This window comes from Argiope bruennichi, chromosome 3, assembly GCF_947563725.1.
Source record: "Argiope bruennichi chromosome 3, qqArgBrue1.1, whole genome shotgun sequence".
Lineage (NCBI taxonomy): Eukaryota > Metazoa > Arthropoda > Arachnida > Araneae > Araneidae > Argiope > Argiope bruennichi.
Genome location: NC_079153.1, coordinates 80,549,385 through 80,573,994, shown reverse-complemented (window position 1 = coordinate 80,573,994; position 24,610 = coordinate 80,549,385). Strand labels below are relative to the sequence as shown.

Genomic DNA, 24,610 nt, shown 5'->3' with positions numbered 1-24,610 from the left:
TTATAGGCTGGTTTAATTCGATCAATAGAAATATTTACATGTTCACCTTTGATTAATAACGTGAAAAATTTTTGCGTTCGTTGTAATACTAAAAATGGTCCTTCATATGGCGGTTCTAAGGGTTTTTTTACGCGATCAATCCTAAGAAATACGTGAGTAGCTGTATTTAAATCTTGTGGGACAAAAATGTGTTGTTTGCATTTTTGCTTGGGTATTCTTGGTTTTACTAACTGCATCTGTTTTCGCAGATTATCAACAAAAGAATCTGTAATGGACACAGTTTTCGAATCTTCAAAAAACTCACCAGGTAATTTGATAGATTTACCAAATACCATTTCGGCTATTGTAAAACTACAATCGTCTCGAAGAGAAGCTCGTAAACCCATGAGAACCGTAGGCAACGACTCAGTCCATCGAATACAGTTGTGGCATCTAATGGCTGCTTTTAGCGTGCGATGTAGGCGTTCTATCTTTCCATTGCTTTGGGGATGATAAGACGTCGTATGCCGTAATTTTACACCACAAATGATTGCTAATTTTTTGAATAATTCTGAAGTAAACTGAGTTCCTCGATCCGTAACCACGAGAGAAGGTACTCCAAATCGTGTTATCCAGCATTCGTAAAAAGCTTGTGCAACAACTTCAGCAGTAATCTGCCGTAAAGGAACCACTTCCATCCAAGATGTGTGTCTATCGATGCATGTCAAACAATAGATGTATCCATCCGATGGAGAATACGGCCCAATCAAATCAATATGAATTACACTAAAACGATCATCTGGTGGTTTAAAAGTTCCAAATTCGGATTTTGTATGCCGCGAAATTTTATTTTTTTGGCAATGGAGACATGCTCGTGTCCAGTTACGAACTTCCTGTTTCAGTGAAGACCAAATGAATCGTGATGACATTTCTTTAACTGTTGTACGAATTCCAGGGTGAGATAAACAATGGATTTGTTGAAACATCCGCATACGGAAAGGCTTTGGAATAAAAGGTCTAACCTTTGATGTAGATGTGTCGCACCATAAAGATTTTCCGGATGGAAGTTGACACTGCTTAAATTTCAAGGATTTACTGTAAAGTCGCAGTTGTTTCAGTTCGTCATCATCAATTTGGGCATCAGCAATTTGATCATAGTCTATAGATGGCAGGTTAACATTAGCAATTCTCGATAATGTATCTGCGACAATATTTTCCTGACCATTTACATGACATATATTTGTGGTAAATTGAGAAATATACTGTAAATGTCTCAACTGTCTTGGCGACGCTTTGTCATTCCTTTGCTTAAAAGCAAAAACTAAAGGTTTATGATCTGTGAAGATTTGGAAATCTCTTCCTTCCAAATAATGCTTAAAATGTTTTACGGACAAATAAATAGCCAAAAGTTCACGATCGTACGTCGAATAATTGGTTTGTGCCTCATTTAACTTTTTTGAAAAAAATGCGATAGGTTTCAACCCATCAGGTTCGTGTTGTTGCAAAACTGCTCCTATAGCCAAATCCGATGCGTCTGTGTGAAGAGACAGAGGATAATCGGAATTTGGATATGTCAACATTGCAACTTCTGCTATATCCATTTTGCATTTTTCAAATAATTTTACAGTTGCCTCACTCCAAGGCACTTTTCTCTGATCTTTCTTTTTGGCACCTTTTAAAAATTCATGAAGAGGGGCTTGAGTTGCCGCAGCATTTTTTATGTATGGACGATAGAAGTTTAGCATACCTAAAAATGTACGCAATTTTTGAAGGGTGTTTGGCAATGGATACTCTAATATGGCCTTTACTTTTTCAGGCAGAGGCCTTGATCCTTTAGCCGAAATTTTATAGCCCAAAAATTCTAGTGAATCAACTCCGAAAACTGATTTGCTGACATTTATGCGAAGCCCGTAATCATTTAAGCGTTGAAAAACTATTTTGAGATGTGAACGATGTTCTTCTGGACTAGAAGAGGCAATCAATACATCATCTAAATAAGGAAACACAAAGTCTAAATTTCGAAATACTTCGTGAATAAATCTTTGGAATGTTGCCGGAGCATTCCGCAAACCAAAACTCATTCTGTTAAATTCGTAAAGTCCAAACGGAGTAATAATAGCTGTTTTTTTCTTGTCCTCCTCTGCAACAGGAATATGAAAATAGGCCTTAAAAAGATCAATTTTAGAAAATATGACTTTGTTTGGCAAAATGTGCTGAAAATCTTCAAGTCTAGGAATTGGATATCTATCTGGGAGTGTTTGGTCATTCAACCTTCTGTAGTCCCCGCATGGTCGGAAAGATCCATCTTTCTTCGAGACCATATGCAGTGGACTGGCCCACTCTGATTTAGATGGACGAATAATATTATTGTCCAGCATAAACTTAAATTCCTGTTTGGCAGTTTCTAATTTCTTCGGATCTAATCGTCTTGCCTTAGAGTACACTGGTGGTCCCCTAGTTTCTATGTGGTGTTTTATAGTATGCTTTACATCAGAAATAAAAAAATTAGGTTTTGTAATAGATGGGTACAAATACAATAAATCGGAATATTTACAGGCACTGTACATTGTATTTACACTGACGTTTAAGGCAGGTGCAACTTTACCTTCAGTAGAGAGGTTAGTTATTCCATCAATTAATGTTTTATTCTTAACGTCAACTAACAAATGGAAACGATTTAGGAAATCTGCTCCTAAAATTGGCTGTTTGATATTTGCTATGACAAAAGGCCATTGGAATTCACGACGTAATCCCAAATCAAGGGTTAATACTTTCGTTCCATATGTTTCAATTTCAGTTCCATTTGCAGCATATAATTTATAATCAGTAGTTGAAATTTGTTTTGCGGTATTGGGAATAATGCTAACATCAGCTCCACTGTCCACAAGAAAACGCAAACCCGTTGTTTTGTCAAAGACAAATAGACGGTATTTACGGCAATCCTGATTTACTTCCGCAGCAGAACTCGCCGTTAAGTCTGCTGCTGATGCTAGTTTTCCGAATTTGCATTTTTCCACTCGCAAGGTTTCTTGCATTTATCGGGATGACACTTTGCTCCAAATTTATAATGATAAAAACAGTACTTACCAGCAGGATTAAATCGTTTACGAGACGCGCTGCGCCCCCGATTGTTTTGATTAGCAGCTCTGCTCCTTGAACGACTGCGTTCAAGTTGTAAGCGGTTGATTTTACGCTCTAAAGAAACAATTTGTGAACGTAAACTATTTATTTCATTATCCTGCTGTATATCACCTCTAGATGTAGCATATATTTCCCGATTCGGATGCATTTCTACAATACGGTCAGCCATTTCGGCAAGTTTCCGGATATCTTCATTGCTGACGATTAGGATATTTCGGATGGAATCCGGCATTTTTTGAAGAAATAGAGTTTTCAACACATTATCCGAAATCCCATCTGTCGCCAAACTACGCATTTTTTGAAGTAGTTGAGTTGGCCGTAAATCGCCTAACTCCATTTCTGACACGAGACGCTGAATACGTCTATTTTCGCTTTCTTTAAAGGTATTCAGCAATCTCTCCTTCGCAGCGGTATATTTATTTTCATTAGCATCAGTGACTATATCCCATAAATTTTCAACAAATTTTGGTTCCATCTGCGCAATTAAATAATGAAATTTTGTTTCCTCTGATTTAATACCACTAATGGAAAATTGCGCCTCCACTTGGTAAAACGAAATTTCTGGCTTTTCTGTCCAAAATGGAGGAATTTTTACACTAACCTTGGCTACTTCACCATTAGATGCTGTATCCGCTGCACTTAGTTTCGGTTCGTCTTTTTCGCTGGTCGCCATTGCAGTTTTGTTTCCGGGTCACCACTTTATCGGCGTATGACTCTGCGTTTTAATGTGCAGATTGTAAACGCTCGATACATAAAATAAACATTTCTTATTTTAGGATATTACGACCAACGATTTAAAGTATTTTAAAGAAATTAAAATAAAATCACAAACTACGTCAAATCCAAGCAACGGTGAGCATCTCACTCGTTCTATTTATTTTTTTACAATATGAATCTCGTTGCCAGATGCAACAGCAGAAAAATAGTTTCATTTAACACAAAATAATATATAAAATATTTTTGATGCAATTACTTCAAAAACAAACATGAACAATTATAACAATTAAACAAATACAAAACATTAATAATTATTTATAATATTTAGTTACGTGCGAACCACAATAACTTGCGATGAGAGTTGCGTTACTCACAACCTGTTCCTACAAATTAAACTGAAAATTATAATATCCACAACGCAAAACGTACACAGAGTTTTATATAAAAATATTAATGCACAGCAAGCATAATTTTATTTGATTTTGAACCTATGATTGCAATTTACTGTTGATGAAAGAAAAAAGAAGCTTTAACTAACCACATCCATCCTTCATTAGAGGCGAAAGAAAGAGACAAGAGTCTCAGATAACATATATCATACAATGATATTCCCAGTTCATAGATGCTTAAAGGAGTTATTCACAGTGGGATGCATGGGTTTTGTTGTACAACCCCCAATGACGAAGGAAAATATCGCTCTTTTTGAAAATCTGGGTTTTAGCACTGATCTTATCTGCAGAACAGAATTTCTTGGGTGAGATCTTATATGACAAATTGCTTTTATATCAATTAGCTCATCTTGTTCAGAATATATCTTATCATTCGAAACCAGAAAAGAAAGCCTTACTACAGGTTTATTACTTCCAGGCAACCGCTAAGCATGAATTAAATTTGCAAAAAAATGTACCTCTAATATAAAACTGCCTAAGTTCTATCATGCATAAACTACAACTTGACTTATGTATGATAGAAATTAGTCATATTGTGTTACATATGCTTTCGTTTCAGAAGTGTTTCGATATATTAGGACCTTTAAATCTAGCCGATTTCTTCTTTAATTTGGTGAATGACTCAAAAGATGATAAAATCCATCAACAAATACAGTCACCTGCATTTTAAAACATTTATTTGATTTAGACGCAACATATTTTTATCAATTCACACACAAAACAAGGCTATGTACAATTCTTATATACAATCAGTTACGAAACATATATTACATTGATGGAACAAGAGCATGCAGGCTCGTGAACAGTCCGTTTACTTCAGTTCGTTTTAAAACGTGGATGGTCTTCTTCACATATTGTTTTTCGGATAATACGTGCTCCGTAAATAACCGTCATATCGCGTTTTATCGGAAATTCAAACTCCGAATAATTTCGTGTTAGTTAATCATTAAGAATATCTGGTTAGACACTGATGGAAAATTTATATAGACATTTCTAAAGTATAATAGTAGTTTTCGTGCTAAAATCTACAGCTGACTTACTAGGTATGTTGCATTTCAGCATTATGAATAGATTTAGATTCCAGATTCTGCTGAGCCAGTAGTTTATTTTTTTTTTAACTCAGGAAAGGCACAATAGGAGATATTCAAATAATGAATATTTTACTTCTTCTCCGGAAGATATTATTTGTTTTTATATTTTCGGTAATTATAAATTTATTAGACTTTTCATCCATCCAGGATTTATTTTGTATTTTATTTAAATTAATTTATAAATAAAAATTCTCCTGAATGTAAATTTTTAATGTTACAAAAATTTTCATGTATTATGATAATTAAAGGTTTTCATGATAAGTAAGTGGTGTTCTAGTGGACTTAGCAATTCTTCTAGTTCATAAAGAATAATTATCAAGAAGAAATGACATATTAGCGTGGTCGAAAAGCTAAAACCGATCCAATTCTGGTAGAAAAGCATTGAAGATATAGTTACAATGTCATTTATTGAATGTAAAGCACTTGATATAACAAGTTTTACAGTAATAGTTGGTCAGTTATAACATTATCAAAATTATCACAAGTGAAATGTTTTTCAAAAGTCAGATTTTATTTTCAGTTATTAATATTATAATCTATTATACTTAATTAATATCTGATTAAAAAGTAAAGTTGAGCAATTTAGAGCAACATAACTCATTTCAAGATTTATTATGATTTTTTAACAATGGCCTAGTAAAAGGAATGCCCAGTAAAAATTGCTTTTAAGTTCAGTTTTAGTCTAGTATAAATGAGTTTTGAAGCAGCACGAAGCCTATTTTAAGGCAGACATCACTGAACTCGAGGCCGCGGTGGAGTGTTGGTAAAGTATCGACTTCGGATCTAAAGGATTCCAGTTTCAAGGTTCGATCCCACCACAGAACCGCCGTGTAACCGCCTGGTGCACATTAAATTCGTTGGGAGCAAGATTTCTGCTGCTAGTTGATATGGAAATTAGGACAGAGGTGCAACTGAAGAGTCGCTCTTACCATTTGATAATTGCACTGAATTAAGAGGTTTGTCCTAAAAAGATCTATTGCGGTTTTAAAATTATACATTAATATAACTAAATCAAATTAGATCTGTGGCCTTATACCTAACTACAAGACACCTGGAAAATTTCGTTTCCGAATTTCTTTACGTATTAGGTTAGTATATATTTGACATGTGTCGCATATCAGATCCATAAACACAGTAGGAACTTCCGAAAAATCGGCTTTCGAGATTTCCGGCTTTGAATCGGATGCCTTAAGGAGTACTAGCAGTTCAAAATTACGAGGTCCGTCCCAAAATAGCCCTAGTGTTGCTTCAAACGAGACGTTAATATAACCAAACCAAACCAAACTTACGGAGTACAAAATTTTACTAAATGTTCTGCTTCTGTTTTAAATTTGTTATATTGTATTTTATAAGATTTCGAGATAATACTTATATTGAGTACCAAAATCTCCTTAGTTTAATTATGGGGATATTCATTAATTTTGTTGTGGAGTGTGGTTATGTACGTTATGGAGGTAAAATAATTGACATTATGGTTTGTGTCTAGCATCCCCTCCGACAAGTTATTTTCCCTCAGACAACAGAAGATAAGAATTGTTATAAATGAAATTTGCTATTTTTAATTCTGTACACTAATCACACGACTACCTGTTTTAGTTTGACATCATAAAGAAATATCAAACGGATTTATTGACATACTTTCTAAGTTTCTAGAAGGTGAATTCACTAACAATAGAATCTTATTTGCGTCTAATCTTTCATGCGCACCATCGATGTAAAGCGGAAGTTTAGAGAGAGAGGCATCTCAGGTGTCGTTCTCTCGTTTGACCAGAGTTCAAAATTTCGAAGTCCATCCCAAAATAGCTTCAGTGTTGCTTTGAAACGGAACTGTAATATAGCTATGAAAACTAGTTTATGAAAACCAACTATTTTTCGTTTTTTATCGAAAGACTATTCACGGAACATTTTGGAAAAAAGGTACATACTTGTTTACACATTTGATCACTAGGCTATTTCGAACACAGAAAACTAAATGTATCCAGAATTTTTTTGTACTTGGCATGAAGAAAGATAGTTGGCTGCCTTCTTCTTTAAATAACGTATGCATGTTCCAGGGTCATGACTATAAAAGTGGACTGAGATGTAATTATTCTAGAAACTTATGTTTTGCTTAAAATGCGAAATATTAAAGAAATTCGGGTTGATTTTGGCCTTCGAAAACAGTGAAGGATGTTTGATATTCATGCTTATGTTTTTTATTGTTGTCCCAAAAAATAAGTAGCACTATACCAATATTTTCTTCGACCATAGGCTGGAATATTGATTCAAAATTTTGGGGTATAGATAGAAAAAAAAGAACCTGGAATGTCTTTCTGATTTTCCCGAATTTGATGAATCGAACTTTTACCGAGTTGCTGACCATCAAGTATCCAGAAGTTTCGTTAATGCTAAAAGTCCAAGGATTTTCGGATTTCAACAAGATGCATGATCACACAATACTGGCGTGTATTTTCTAACGTTTATATGCCAAAAAATAGAGCCATTGAGCATATACCATCAACTCAAAATATGTAAGCATTGTACAGAAAAAGATTTGAGCTTCCACTACTAAAAAGCTTGAGATGGAAAAAATTCTGATGATAGCTGCTTTTAATTTTGGGCGGCAGTTATAAATAATTTATTAAGGTTTGAAGAATTGGCATCATGTGGATACAAAACAAAGGTTTCAAAATATAAATGGATTAAAAATAGATAATGTTTTGGTGAAAGTCAAACTTCTCGTACCAACATTTAAGAAACAACTTTAATTTATTATGGTAAGTTGAAGAATTAATTCGTTTGTGCAGTTTGTATTTGTTTCTGAATGATTATATTTCAGTGAGTTGAAATTGTTTATGGTTGTAACTTTTTAATTGTTTCTTGTAACTCAAATTTGCAGAAAATAAGATTTAAATATTTCGTAAGGATGTTATTTAAATTATGGTCTATTTGAAGGTAATTTTTTATGATAATTTATTTCCGCTTAGTTAAATATAAATGAATTGGCATCTAATATTAGAACATAGCTGGGATAAAGTGAAGAATAGTGTGCTCCCGAGTTTGTCGCCAATATTGCAACCCATCCGATCGCTCTTCTAGCAACCCTAATGCTGTTTTGTTTACTATTTTTTGCAATGGTTGAGTTGTACATAAACTACAACTATATTATGAAAAATGTTAAAATAAAAATATTAAAATATCGATTAAAGATTTTAATTTTGTTCTTTATTATAATTAAAAGTTTATTAAATAAAGAAAGTTAAGGTTATAATTAAAAGTTATTTTCTTTCTTTTTTTAATGTGAATACGAACAGAAAATATTTATTCTTTTGCAATTTTTAATTCTCAGTATGCGCTTTAAAAAATCGGCTGCATTCTCACTTTAAAAGACAGCTGCAATGGAATTCTTCGCAGTTCTCGTAATTTTTCTGGTGTTATAACGGTTGGTTCTCTTCATAATTTGTTATGTCGGGAGTATTTCAAACCTATAGAATGGATGAAGGGTGAGTTATATATATATATATATATATATATATATATATATATATATATATATATATATATATATATATATATATATATATATATATATATATATATATATATATATACGAGTTGATGAAGTTAGGAAAAGATGCTTGTTTGAAATTTTGTATTGAGAATGATTTGATATCGAACCGGCAGAATGGATGAAGGGTGAGTGGAATATATTTTTTTACGAGTTGATGAAGTTAGGAAAAGATGCTTGTTTGAAATTTTGTATTGAGAATGGTTTGATATCGAACCGGCAGAATGGATGAAGGGTGAGTGGAATATATTTTTTTACGAGTTGATGAAGTTAGGAAAAGAGGCTTGTTTGAAATTTTGTATTGAGAATGGTTTGATATCGAACCGGCAGAATGGATGAAGGGTGAGTGGAATATATTTTTTTACGAGTTGATGAAGTTAGGAAAAGAGGCTTGTTTGAAATTTTGTATTGAGAATGGTTTGATATCGAACCGGCAGAATGGATGAAGGGTGAGTGGAACATATTTTTTTACGAGTTGATGAAGTTGGGAAAAGGATGTTTGTTTGAAATTTTGTAGGAAGAATGTTCCTTCTTTCTCCGTTCTTTCTTTTCTTTTGGTTATGTACTGTTTCTGTTATCCACACAGTCCTTATGTTCAATGTGCTAGCGAAACTACTAGGTTCCCGCTCCCGCTGCTAGCGAAGCCGTAGGATGTTTTTTTTTAAAGTTAAAAAATAGATGCCTTCGGCATCTGTAGAAGGCATCGGGCAGTATGGAAAAAAACAATACTTATCAGAAAAAAGTCCTAATTATATGGCGGGAAATGGTAACCGTAACTGTTCTCCGGAAGTATTTGTTTTTGTCCGCCATCTTTATTGGCGACTTGGCATTGTTGGCGCAGCAGGGTACACACTATAATTCACTTTTACCCATAGCTGAATGGTAATTTATTTACATTCATTGATAATCTTTGTCATTACAATTTGATATAATGATTGATAAATTAGGTATAATGATAATTATAAAGTAGATATTGGCAACCCTATGTAATAAAATAAATCAAATAAATGTAGAGTACAGAGATTTAACATTTTAAGTTTTTTTCGAGTCACTATGATGTCATTTTAGATAATTAGTCTCGGTACATAAAAGAGCACAATCTCTGTCAGATCTGAAATATACTTACATTTTTACCAGCTTACAAATCGCAATAAATATGTAAGCTATTATTAGTTAAAATTGTTTCGAATCTCTTTACAGAAAACTCGTCTTGGTCTTTAAAAGATGCGAAGTAATTAGAAGCTGAAATGAAAAGTTAACTATTTAATTTACAAAGTGATCGCTTTAGAATATTTGAATCAAGGATTCAGTATGCGGTTGTTATTTCCCTAGAAACAAAATGCCACTCTGGCTGTCTGAATCTAAATGAAAGTTTAGAGGTCTGTACTAAGTAGTACTTTGATAATTTGAAACAAAATGTTAATGCAATGATAATAAAATTATACTCGGATATTTAACGCATATTCCCAGAACTGGATGGTCGGTTTTAATAGAACACGAGCCAGAAAAGGCTATACTGCATCAGACATACAGTTAATAAAAAATATTAAAAAATTAATGAGCTCTTCAATAAAACAACAGATGCATGGCAATGAATGATAATATTCTAAAGCAATACTGTGATGCATTAGACAATAAATAATATGGAATTTTAAATAAAATGGTAAATACCGACTGCTTTTAAAAAAACTTTAAAGGGGGGTTGTGGGATTTCCCCCCTGTTTCCAGACATAAAATGTTGAATCGTCTGTTGATACGTAAATCCCTCCGATAATGATGCAGCCTTCGACCATCTCTTGCGGTGTTAATAATTTTATGGGTCTGATACTTTATCTCTTAATTGTGTGTTATTTAGTATCATTTTTTTCTTTGCTTCCTCCAGTAAATTCCTGGGGCATTTTAATTCCATTGGTTTCTACGTAACTAGCCGTCTTTGGCAGTCAGAAATTCTAATTTTAATTAAATCGCTTATGTTTTCTCAAGAAAACGTTTCTCAAGAGACGTTTATGTACTCTCAAGAAAAAAATTTTATGCATTAAATTGTGGTAGAAATTAAAACCGTGTTATTTAAAAAATCTACATAACTTCTATTCATTATGTATTTGAACCACCCTAATGAAGTCAAGTCTCATGATTTTATATTGCTGTAAAAAAAGTAATGGTTCAGCTCATCTAACTTAACTTCCGAGGTATTGTAATTTCACTTTCTTATTCATTCTGTAAATTACAGAAATATTACACAGAATCCTTTTTCGATATCATTTAACAATGAAAGAAAATCACACCATTGAATATATGATGAGAGAAAAAAAGTTTAAGTTCAACGATGAAATATCTTTTTAAAAATTCCGCAAAAACATTTTTTATAAAATGTCAAAAATGCAAAATAATTCCACGGCAAATAAATTAGTATAATGAAAGATATTTTTAAAACATTTTTAATTGTGTAAAAATCTATTTTGTGCTATAATGTCTGCTTGAGTTATCCACGGAAGCAACAAAATCTCGCTGAATTTTTATTTAATATTCTAACAAAATTTAGAAAGTGTAGCTCCAAGGTTCAAAACACCACTTTCCGAAGTATATTTGTACCAAGTTTGATGGATATAAGTCTAATCTACAATAACGGTCTGTACAGTAGAGCACCAAAAAAAAAAAAAATCATACATTCAATTAATCTTTATTATTAGTGATGATTCTTTTTAATGCTACATCCCCCCATATTAAAATGTTTGCACTTATAATTTGGAGATGTCTTGTATATTAATCTATACTTATAATAAAGCTCAATGTGTGTGTGTGTGTGTGTGTGTTGGCGCTCTACAGCCCAGGTCATTTGACATACAGCTATCAAATTTGGTACATGTATACCTTAGAGGTCAGGAATGTGCACCTGGGGTCCCTTTTTTTGAAATTTTAATTAGAATTTTAATTATTAATTAAAAACTAACTTTCCCGCCAAAAAAATCTTTCATTTTCCCCACCGCCAACTTTTCCGCCAAAAAAATCTTCCATTATCCCCAGCGCCAAATGAGAAAGGCTTTTTCTCCCAACAGTAATGAGGCTAGGGTTAATATTTTTCGGCGGATTATTTCAAACGATTCTGTTTATTTTCTTAATGTTTCATGCATTTAAAATTAAACGTTGTTAATTAATCCATGTTTCAGATTCATTCTGAAGTACTTTTGAATTAAAATAACACAGAATAAAGGAAATTAAAAATGTATAATCTGCATAGCGTTACCCCAACTGGCGTAGAAAAATTCACGCATTTGCGTTACCTAACTGGCGAAGAAACTTCACGCATGCGCATTGTTCTGATTGTTGTCATGACAACCACTATCAACGTATGATTTAAATTATTTTTAGGTTAGTTGCATGCTTTTGTAAGTAAATTGTATTTATGTTAGTTATATATTTTTTGTATATGCTTATAGTTTTAAGTCCATCGTTTTTTAAGTACTTTTTTTAAACCTGTTTTAGACCGATTATTTTAAAAGATTCATTTTATTTTCTTAGTGTTTGATGCATTTAAAATTAAACATTGTTAATTAATCGATCTGTTCATGATGAATCTGAGAAATTTTGTTGACAAATTCTTGAGATATTACATAAATTAAGAAAGATATTCTTTAGTGCCCATAAAGTTTAAACGCTCAGTGACTCTATTATCAGTAATCATATTATTAAAAAAATGCTTTGTTTCAGTAAAAAATATTATTATATTAATTGCAGATTAATCATTTACACTTTAATTTAAAGCATAAATTCTACGAGGGGTAACAGAAAATGAGAGAGATACATATCACGTTATGACTGAAGGCCTTTATAATATTATGAATGAATTATATGACTATCAAAATTTGAAGTTTTAAAATATTTTCCTGAAGAATCTATTAAAGTTGGAATTGCATAAAATATTTAATTATTAAAATTTTAACGAACATTAAGATTGGCGAACCAGCTGGTCGCCAAAGGCGGCTAGTTAAAAATAAAATTGAAGTAGATCAAAAGAAGTGGAATATGGATTTCAACCCCAGCAACCATTAAAAAGTATTTTAATTTTATTTTATTACTTTTTTGGAAAATTGATTGCATTAATTAATAAACAATGCTATAAATTAATCTACGAATATTTATTTGGTGTGATACTTTCAGTGCATTTTAGCGCTTTTTATATCTATCAATTATTCCACATTTTTAAAAAATTAAAAAACACATTAATTATTAAAATTCGACAAATGTTATAAACAAAACTATACCTGTTACCATGACAGTTCTTATATCAGCGTCTCTTAGTACTTTGAGAGTGGGAATAGTCTCTGGCTTCAAACGATTTTGCAAGACCACCAGACCTTGAAACTCCAAATCGCGTTCCAATTCTTCTCTATAATGAAGGAAAGTATTGTCATATACAAATAGTGTAATTATTTTGTTATAATGAAACAAAAAATATATACACGAAAATGTGTGAAATATAGTTGTTATTCAGCTCCTTTTTTATGTGTGCATTTATTATAAAGCATGTAAAAAAATGAATAGATTTTTTTTTCGTCCAGATCATTTAAATTACTTATTAAAGGAACGAATTATTTTTAAAACCCCTGTAGAAAGTTTCCAGTCCGAGAAAATAATAAGTGTATTTTATTGTTAATTTTTATCATTAATCTTATTTAATTATTATCAATAATCTTATTTAATTATCAGATTAGATATTTTCCAACTTTTTAGACCCAAGCCCATCTTTAACTTCATATTTCAGATAACATTTATTTTGTCTAGTAATGTAATTCCATAGAACTATAACTGAATAATTTTTTTAATCAAATGTATTTTTGACCGTTGTCTATTAAAATAAAAAGTATTAAATGAATAATTCCCATCATTTGAAAATCCAAATAAACCTCTTTTTCTTTCTTTCATAGACGTGAAATTCATTCCAATTAGAAAATACTTTTCAGGTTACCTTTGTTGTTTCTAAATTTCTGTCGTAGAAATCTCGATGAAGCGTACTGCTGCTGGAATAAGCTGTAGTAAGAATAGTTTTAGATACATATTTGGTCACAGAATCTTTTTAAAAGGGATTTTTGGTATTCTTCCTCTTTTTTTAAAAGTGCATTCTAATTGAATTATTATTAGCGATTGATTGATAAACATTCAGTCGATTAAATATAAGTAATTTTATTTATACCTTTTCTTTAAGAAAATTTTAAAGAAAAAAATCACTGTAATAAATAACAATCTTTTAATTGACTGGTTAGATTTTATGAAAATAAAAATTACGGGAACAGAAATTAAAAGAGAAAACAGAATGAAGAAATTCAATTTAAATTTAGATTTTTTTTTTTTTGTCTTTCTACAATAACTTACTCTTCCACAGAGTAAAATGCTAAATCGTTCAGGAAATTTGTTGCATTCAATCGGAAAAAATTGAGAAACATCTTTAAATAACACAGAAAAAATGTGTTAAAAATTATTGGTTTATAATTGCGCATAACGCTGGAACTAATTTTTATACATTTCCGAAATAATGTCTGCATAATTGGAATTATTTAATGAAAGATATTTCTTAAAAAATTGAGAATATAGAATTTTACACGCATTGGAATATTCTACTAAAATAAGTACCTGGGCATTTTTAGTACTTCATCCCATGTGATTTGGGGATCCAGATGCCTAGATCCGACACCAATCACACGGAAACCTTGCCTAGTGTAGAATTCGAGAACTTCCTTGAAATTTTCAGGGACTGCAACGAAAAAAAATTATTGATATGCAAGCTGAAAATTTGTATATTTTAAAATGTATCATAAGAAGGATTTCATAGTTTTGCAAGTTTCTGTTTTTAATTTTTTTCTTACTATAATTTAGAATGAATCCCTAGATTTTTCGAACTCTAAGGAATATTCTTCTGCCCCGTTTTTGTATAAAAGACATATTTTAGATTGCTAATAAACCAAATGAAATTGCAAATTAAATAAGTATGGTTATTTGTTTCAGCTTATAATTCCAAAAAACTGGTTTTTATTTCATTTCATTAGAAAGGATTTGTTTCATAAATTTTTATGCATTTTATCTTGGGTGTTTATATCATACTAATTGTTTATGTGAAAACTTTTGGAGGAAATTGCATAAATAATAAGTCTTTATTGAGAACTATGATGGTTCTTTAAAAATAGTTTAAAATTGTTAAGTGGTTATGCTAATTTATTTTTTGCTATAATGTTCATAGAACAGTGTTCGTAAAGGAAAGCATTAATATATAATGTACATAAGTATTAATGGAAACTTTTTTCATAAATTAAAATTTAAAGTAAAAAATTACTAAAAAAAAAAAAACGTTTAAAATTCTTTTTACACACCAAGAAAATTCTTTTACACAACAAAGAGAACTGACCTGTATCATTTTTGCTGAGAGAACAGACGAGTTCAGGAGCTCCTTTGAGGAACACTTCGAAATGATTGCTATCTTGTGATTTGGCCACCACACTCATACGTCTGAGAAGAGACTCGAACGGAAACTGCCTCACTACGGCGATTGCAGAAGCTGGCTAGACATAAGATATAGAGTATAATCGTCCGAACTCGCATAATAAAGATGAAATATCTTTAAATTCATCGTTTGAATGTCATGGGAGTTTTGTAGGAAGAGAGGGAAATCAGCAAAAAGTATTGTTTTAATGCCGTTTTAGCTACAAAAGCTTTATGGATTCCAAGTTTTCATATCTAAATGCATATATCCAGAAATAAAAATATTGCAAATTATCAACACACAAAAATAAAACGGGGAAAAATTATTCAGTGGCGTAATAATACATATATAAGGAAAAAGTTAAATAATCGCAGACGTATTTTTTGGATTTAGAAGCCTTGGAAACCTTGCATAGATATCCAAGGTGATTAAAATAAAAACACTCCTATCCTGACTTCTCTATACAGCGAACTACTCAGTGTAAAGGCTCCAAAATTGAACATACTGTTCAAGACATGGGGGTAACGGATTACGCGGAAAAACAAAATTAGTTGAAGAAACACCGATAGATGGCGCTGTACAATAAAAAATACACAAATAATCACAAAAAATACATACGGTATGGAATTTTCCCTTTTTAATTTCTAGTGGTGATATGAAAAAAAAGCAGATAAAAAAGTGAAGAAACTGAAACTGTCATTGTAGCTGCAATTTCGCACCGTAAAAAAAAAATGCATAAACCTTTGTTTTGCTATTATTGTTCTAGGCATGAAGAGAAAAAGATGGGAAAATGTCATTCTTATCAGCGATGAATTCGCGCTTTGCTTGTGAAGTTGTTTTATGAAAACAAAGGGAATGCTGCAGCTGCACTTCAAGAGTTTTGTCGACTTGAGAATTTACACAAAAAGCAGGACGTACCAAAATATACTCGAAAATTTTGTTGTATACCAAATGCGACAGCCTCAGTGTTTTGATACAATTACTTTCATACAAGAAGAAGCCCCTCCACACATTTGTACAGCAGTTTCTTTGGCAACATTTTACTAATGATAGTCGTGCGTTTCCCGCAACCTGACTATCTCGTCCTACACATCTTAATCCCTGTGATTTTTGGCTTTGAGGATACTTAAAAAATCTTGTTTATCGAGGACGTCTGGTAACCTTTCTAAAATGTGTTAAAATGAGTATTTTTAGTCTTTTTAGCATATTTTTTGTTGTACAGCACCATCTATCGATGTTTCAGAAACTAATTTTTTTTTTCGCGTAATCTGTTTCCCCATGTCTTGCATAGCATGTTCAACAATTTTGGAGCCTTTACACTGAGTAGTTCGCTGTATAGAGAGCTTAGAATAAGGGTGTTTTAAGAAATAGGCAGTGATAGGAAAGGACATAAAGGGAATTTATACATCTATTGACAGTGAATCTGATCTTCAAAATATTTAAAAAAGACTTTGATTTTCATTTTCACCATTTATCATTTTACTGTTTATATTATACAAGACGCTAGATTTCCACTATCAAATCGGTTTATATGACTCCTTCTAACCTCCTTATTTTCTTCCTTTAGTTTGTACACATGAGCATTTACAGCTGTTTTTATAGCTTAACTAAAATTACCGATTAAAATTACCGATTAAAAAATCAAATTCTGGATGTATGTTTGTATTTGCATATTTCTGCATAGTTTATTTTTATTTTTTTTATTTGGATTATTCAATTTCTTGGGGAGAAAGTTTTAGGGAAATGATGAAACATATTTTAATGTTCATCCATTTTCCATTTCACAGAAAATAGAGCTTTTTGAATGCCTTTGGGATATTTCCCTTTCTTAAGAACAATATTTCATGTATGTTTCCCTTCAAGAACAATATTATATCGATGTAATAAATACATCGACATAATTAATATGCTTAAATATTGTTTTGTACACTCTTTCAATTGAGTGTTTATCACTTATGTAATCTTCTTTTTTTTTAAATTTTATATAAAAATATGGTATCTTTATAAAACTCAATTTCCATAAATAATTCATATCTAGTTTAGTCAACAAAAATAAACATAAACAAATATTAAATGGCCTGTAATCACTTATCAATTAAACATTGTTATTTTTTTTATAAATTTACAAAATTTGACAGAAAAAAATCAATTCATCATTACTGCAATGAATTTTAACAGTATAGATGCTTATCGAGCAGATCCGACAGAGCATGCATATAATTTGTTTCTATTGGTAGAGTGACCATAACTTTCATTTAAGTATAACTAGATAATCTAAAATATTTCGATATTGTACAACAATCCAACAAATATTATGCAATGCGAAAACGTCACTAATATATAATTTAAAGGTGAAAAGTGATTTTGTTGTCTTGCATTTGAGCAAAATTAGGAACATATGTTCTTTATAAGAAGTTATATTTTCATTATATATTCTATAAAATTTCATTAGGAAAAAAAAATCTTAATTTTGCGTTCGTTTCTTAAAAGCAAATCTTAATTTAACAGCTTTGTTCGTTAAAAACAAATTTTACCTGATTAGAAAATTCTGAGCTCCTTGGATATACAATTCGAGGAGGCACTTTCTCAAAAGGCACTCGATCACCGAAAGACGGTTCTTCAAGATCCTGAAAAAGTTACAAAATAGAATAAAATTATACTTAAAAAATTATAAAAACGGCATGACTTTTTATATATTATTATTTATGTCAGAATTTCAGCATTTTACTTTATTTGGCTTAAATATGATAGAACTTTCGAATAATAAATATCGTATTCGGTTTAAAAACGCGATTAAAATCGGTTTTAAAAATACTGAAAGATAGTGATTTCCTTATTTAAGAGGGTGAAAAGAATGCTTGCAAATTTTGGGAGCTAAAATGTATTAAGTGGTCTATTAGTAAACAATTATGTGCCTTTAGGAGAGGAAAAACTAATAGATTGCGCGTTACAGTAAAATAAAAAATGGACGTTCTGATTTTCTGATTTATATCTATCGGTTGAGTAGTTTGTTCCTTTGATTCGCTACTAATTAACGTATTTCTTTGTTTTAAAGGACAGCAGTTTCCCTAAAAGCATTTATTTGGGTTATAAAGAAATCTTTTTGTACTTTTTTTTTTGTAAACAAATATATTTTTGCGATATATTTTAATAACATAATTTCACTGTCCAAGCCATTCTTTTCTATGTTTTATATTCACTGTTAAAAATACCAAGCAACTCTTTTAATTTATTTAATCGTAAATTTTTTTTAGCCATACCTTCTTACACATGTTGATTAAATATGAAATTTTCAGATGTTGGATAATGGTTTTACAAGTAATTACCGCTTTTTAATAAAAGAACAATAATTTATTCTCTCTATGAGCACAAACTTTTTTTTAATAAAGTTCAGATTCTTAAAAGAACTTTTTTAGAATTAAGTATTCCTAAATTGCAATTGATTATAAATCATATTATTTAGAAAATGTTTTTGAAATGTTAAAGATTTATTCTATAATGAGTTCCTCTAAAACCATTTCTTAAATTATAAGAAATAATTTCTTTAAAATGTAATATATTTCATATTTTTAAAGTATTTTTTCATTTTTAAAAACGATAAAAGAATAGAGTAATGCAATATTATTTCTACATCAATATATTATTTGTCATAAATACTTTGGTTTTAATATGTCATTGGATTTATTAATTTTTAAAAAGTAAGTTATAAACTGTTTTTACTGAAAAGGCATTAATTTCAGACTAGTTTAATATTTCATATGAATATAAATTCGGGAGTTCTTACCCATCCAATTGCTTCAAATATCTTTACATCTAAAGTGTGTCCTAGTAGTTTACCCTCGACTTTTGTCAAGGAATGGCAAGTGGCCATTGCTTTCATGAGTGGGCTGTTCGGTAAATGGTTGAGGTGCTTCACTGCTCGTTCAAATCTAAATAAAATCAAATATGAATTTCATTTTATGCGAAAAAACAAATGCATTATATAATATTTTTAATAATAATAATTATCGGGAGAAGTAAGAAAAATCTTACCTTCCGTCATCGATAGGCACGACACCTGAGATATCCAAGCCTTCTTCAGTGAGTGTTCCTGTCTGAGAAAAATAACCGTTTGAGTTTTGATGCAAAGATTCATAAATATACAGAAATTTATTCGGATAACTTTTTTATAATTTAAAAAATGTTATTTAATATTAAAGTCAAGGCAAAATCTTATTAAATTTGAAAATTTATGTCACTGGAATAGTATATGATTTTTTGGATCAAACATAAGGTTCGAACTGGAAATCAATAAAAAGGTTTTTCTCATGAACTTGCTGTAAAAATTTATTTCCAACTAATTTTTATATTTTGCGATATTTTGTTTCTGTTTTCACCTTATATAAGAAACCGGATGATTCAGCTTGTTGCAAATTTAAGAAATTCTGTATCACTAAAGTTTTAGATATGATTTAAATAAAATTAGAGATAAGATCGATAAGATAGAGTTTAAGATCATATTTAAATAAAATTTCAAATATGACCTTAAATTTTTTTTCTTCCTCTAATAAAATAAACAAGTTTTTAAAATTTAATATTTTTTGTGCCAAATCATTGATCTAAGTTTCAGAAAAAAAAATGTATGCCAAATGATTTTTTAAGCTTGAAATCACGTAGGCAATGAATAAAGCATAAATAGCAATTTTCATCATCATCTTTTAATAGCATATATTTTTTTTTACCTGCTTTTACCAGTACTGCATTATTATTATGTATGCTTCTTTGACAGCAGGTGTGTTTTTAAAAGGTTGACGTAGAACTATGAAATATTTTACATCATAGCTGTTATTTTCAAGGAAAGTAATTTTTTTCGGAGGAAATTAAATAATTTAATTTTTATAATATGTTAAAAAAAACTTCACTCGTGTTTAATAACAGTTGTGATCAAAGTATTTTCTCTTTCCCCAAATGGTAAAATATCACTTCATTCATTCTTAAGTGGAAAACATTGAAGGATTTGACTCCTGTTCTAAAATTAAATCATTATGAAACTGTTTTATGATCTCAGAACTTAGAAAATAGCGGTTTGCGTTGACAAAAATATTGTTTTCATAAAAATTCTATGTAAATTAATATGTTTAAAAATTTATTGGTAAATTTATCATTTGGAAATCGCATTGTGACGGAAACGCTTATTATTCAGCTTCCAAACGTGGCATTCCCTTTTGTGAGAACATGATGTTGTTTTGGTTAGGGGCTTTTGAAGATCGAAATCGCGCAAGCAACGACTAAAACATAAACGGCAATTTTCATTTTCAATTTTCTCTTGGCTGGCAAAAAAGTTTTGGAGCTCATTTTAGAGATCTCCTAAACCGGTATAAATTGGTTAATGACTTAAATTAATTAAGACAAATAATGACTTAATAATATTCTCACATGATAACTTGAAATTTGCCATCGTAGATTTCATTTTTTCTCTAGAATACATAATTTTTAACTATCAGAATAAGATACAGAAAATCATTATCTACCTATTTTCCCTAATGACAATTAGCATCTATCATGTCATTTTAGACAGCCACATCTGAATATTATATTTTTGTTTATTATACATTAGTTAAAATTGGGAAGTTCGTAATTAATATAAATACATCTACAAATGTTGCTTCAAAATTGTGTGTTAAAATGGCAAACATGTTATCGTTTTTATTTTGAAGAATACATGACATTGTATTTTAAAATTTGCTGGATTTTGCTATCTTAAATAATGTCACCTTGTCGAAGCACACTACGTCTAATCCACCACAGAAATTAATATATCTGGAATTGAGACAATATATTCCATGCTTCCTGAGCCTGCGTTGAGCATGCGCGTTGATGCTGGTCAGAACAGCTGGTAGGACGGGTGGTACCAAGAAAGTAAGAACGTCCACTACTATGATGATAACGTCCACTGTGTATGCCTAAAAGAATGAAATATTTGAAACTTCTGATAAAACTATTGATTCTTACATAACATTTTATAAAACTTTAAAAATAAGTTATACTATCTCACTTATTAAGGCTACATATTATTAAATTCGAAGTCATAAAAATAAAATACCTCACAAACAAACTTATTTTAATTAATATAGTGATATCTTTCCTGCTATGAAAGAAGCATATTTTTTTAATGGTACAATAATTGCTATTAATTGCGAAAAGTACTCGAAATAAATTTCGGGGAATCCAAATTTATTTCGCTTACACATGAATAATTTGGAGTAGATTATCGTAATTTACATGAATTTTTGATATCTTCTAATTAAAATAAAACGTCAAAGGAACATATCTAACCTTTTAAAGGCTGCATGGACGGAAAGATAAGAAAGGAAGTATATGTGATGCGGAAAATGTATCGAGGAAATGTATTAACGACGTTTATTATTATTTTTCTTTTTTCAAGAAAAAAGATAAGCTTAAAAGTTTATCATATAACCAAATACATTTTTGAAATAAAAAGATATTCATTAAAGGAATGAAATGGTATATACAGTGCCGCTGTAATGTTTAAGAGACGCACATAATCTTTGATAAATTTGGATAAACAGAAAAGTATAGGGTTAGAGAAAACAATAACGGCTCGGTGCATCTGTTAAAACTATATATCGACCTGAAAAGCAAATAGACACTAATTTATTTTTTAATACTATTTAGTTTCGCTTTTTTTTGCAATTGATTTTATATTAAATAAACTTTGTGTTAACAGATGAAAATAGATGTTTTGAATAATTTTATGCCAGATACTCCTACAACTTTAAAATATATGAAATACACTTATAACATTTTGAGGATCCTTTCAAAAACATTAGCTTTAGCTTGTATTTTATTTTCCCAAGTTTATAAATTTTATAAATAAAATTGGAAATAAAATGTTTTAAGCATGATCAATGAACAAATTTCATATTGCTTTTGTGAAACTATTACAGTTTCTAATAACATACTTTAAAAAGTAGGAAGAAAACTTAAAAATGTTTTGGTACAAAAAATAATTTCGGTTTTAGGGAATAAGATACTTTTTGTCAGAAAGATCGCAAATAAATATAAATGAAGGAATCAATGAATTTGAGATTTCAATCTAGCTTACTTTTAATTGAATCCATATGATTGTGGTATAAATAAGTGGAGGAATTCCTAAAAAAAATCAGTTTTGCATCAGTTTATTTTTGTGAATGAAATTAATTTTTGAAAATATTCATTATTTTTGTTGAATAAAATATTTACCAATGACAAAGAATAAAACCATGCACTTGAAGAGCTCGGAATAAAGCTTGAAATTAATTGGTTTCGGAAAAAGAATAGCCCTCACAAGTTCTCCTTTTGAAGTCGAGAATCCTGAAAAAGAATTAAATTCTTTTTAACAATGAAATCATTTTATGTTCTATAGATGTTTCACTAATAATATCCTCTTTACTCGTAAAATCTCAATTTACAAAGAATTTTTGAGTGGGAGATTATTCAACAAATCACAAAAACAAAGGTTTTTAATTTCAGCAGAGTGTTTCAGTTCAGAATATTTGAATTCTTATAATATAAATTTAAATCAATATTTAAAATAAAAATTGTACAACTCTATTATGTCTAGTGTAACATCAGATTTTATTTCATATTTCATCCGATTCTTTGATACAATTTTTTTTATCGACATAATTCTGATCTGCAAATATATCAGTTGATGCTATTTATTTAATTATTCATTGAAATGATCTTAGCATCCCTCCGCCCCATTGTAGTATTTTCTGAGCAAGGGTCATCGCAAGAGATCAAGATACTTTTTTATCATTTCCTTAGAGTCCTGCCTGATATCTTAAAAAATATATAGATTCTGATAAGAAAATGCATAGTAATGCTTTTGGTCATGCTAATATTGCTGATAACCTTCATGCTAATGTTTTTCTGATACCAATAGAAACAAATTTTTGGTTAAAAGTTTTTTTTTCATCTTTTCCGACACGAGTGTTATAACATTTGAGGTCCTGCTTTCCAATAGAGGATGCAAGTTTTTGAATTATTATTATTATTGTTCAACAATAATGTTAAAATATTGAAGGTTGCTTCTCCACTTCTCAATTGCTTTTAAATGTTTGAACTCTTATTCAACTTCTTGTTAGTTATTCAGAGTATCCACTCGAAAAATAGCAGTTGTGTATTTTCTTTTAGATTGCTTCATCTTTTCCAACTACCTTTTCGTATGACATTCAAGTCGGCAAGGATTTCGGATTTCTGTTTCTTGTGAAAATCGGATATATTTTCTATTGTATACATTTTGAAATTGCAAGGTATTATTAAAATAGAATGAATTTTATTCTTTTTAATGCCGTATTAAAAATATAATTACATTATAAACTATTTATATGTAAAAATGCCGAAAAACTTAATATCATAAAGGAATACTTCTATACGTGGTGCAATTTTTTTATAAGGATATTAAAATCTTATTCAAATATATGACCAAAATATGGCTAAGAAGCCATGGAAACCCTAGGGATAGTTTGATCATGTCTCAAATATTAAATAAAAAGGAACACATTTTTAGTCTCTTGCATTTTAATAAAAAGAAACTTATTGACTTTATGGAAGGATATTCTCCTCATGGGTCTATTAAAATAATTTTCACTAAAAATGTTGAGAAACAATAAAAAGCAAATATTAGGGGAAAGTAATATAACCAATGGACTATGTTTTACAGGGGAAAAAAAGGAGCAGGTTTCTTGTATATTCAAACATACCTGTTCTATAGACTACGGCTTTGACAGGCGTCCCATCAATGCTTCTGCTGTTCATCACTTGAGTACCGCAAAAAAGCACGTTCCTCTTGTTAGTGTTGGGATTGAATCTTGTGTTTGCGTCATTTGGTACTGGAACCTTGGTGATAGGAGTGCTCTCACCTAAGAAGAAATTTCTTTTAAGATAGTGGAAAATTAAGTTATTAATCTTTAATTGGAGTTATAAAGAATTCCCATTATGTAAAAGAAATTGACTATTGTTGAAATTTTAAATTAATTCATATATGAATATTGTCTAAAAATCAATGTCGCGGACAAGTTGTTATATCAATTGGACGATTTTCAAGCGACATACCTCTAAGAACATGCTACAAGAATTATTAAACTTTCAGTAAGAAAAATAAAAAGTTCCATCTGTATAAATTAACAACACTCTTTGAAATTTTGTTTTCTCGTTAAATAGGGATTTT

The 24,610-nt window shown here is 30.4% G+C and overlaps 1 protein-coding gene across 3 annotated transcripts in view; it reads right to left on the bottom strand.

Moving 5' to 3' along the window:
• The window catches only part of LOC129962596 (polyamine-transporting ATPase 13A3-like), a 102,667-nt gene that overhangs the window by 22,309 nt on the left and 55,748 nt on the right, over nt 1–24,610 (bottom strand). For all 3 annotated transcript variants that reach the window (XM_056076401.1, XM_056076399.1, XM_056076402.1), the window contains 10 exons: nt 24,144–24,302; nt 22,639–22,749; nt 22,502–22,548; nt 21,150–21,338; nt 19,429–19,490; nt 19,181–19,325; nt 17,931–18,023; nt 15,322–15,475; nt 14,553–14,673; nt 13,187–13,311 (listed from right to left, as the gene is read on the bottom strand). In XM_056076401.1, coding sequence (XP_055932376.1) covers nt 13,187–13,311; nt 14,553–14,673; nt 15,322–15,475; nt 17,931–18,023; nt 19,181–19,325; nt 19,429–19,490; nt 21,150–21,338; nt 22,502–22,548; nt 22,639–22,749; nt 24,144–24,302 — 1,206 coding nt within the window. The remainder of the gene's footprint in view (nt 1–13,186; nt 13,312–14,552; nt 14,674–15,321; nt 15,476–17,930; nt 18,024–19,180; nt 19,326–19,428; nt 19,491–21,149; nt 21,339–22,501; nt 22,549–22,638; nt 22,750–24,143; nt 24,303–24,610) is intronic.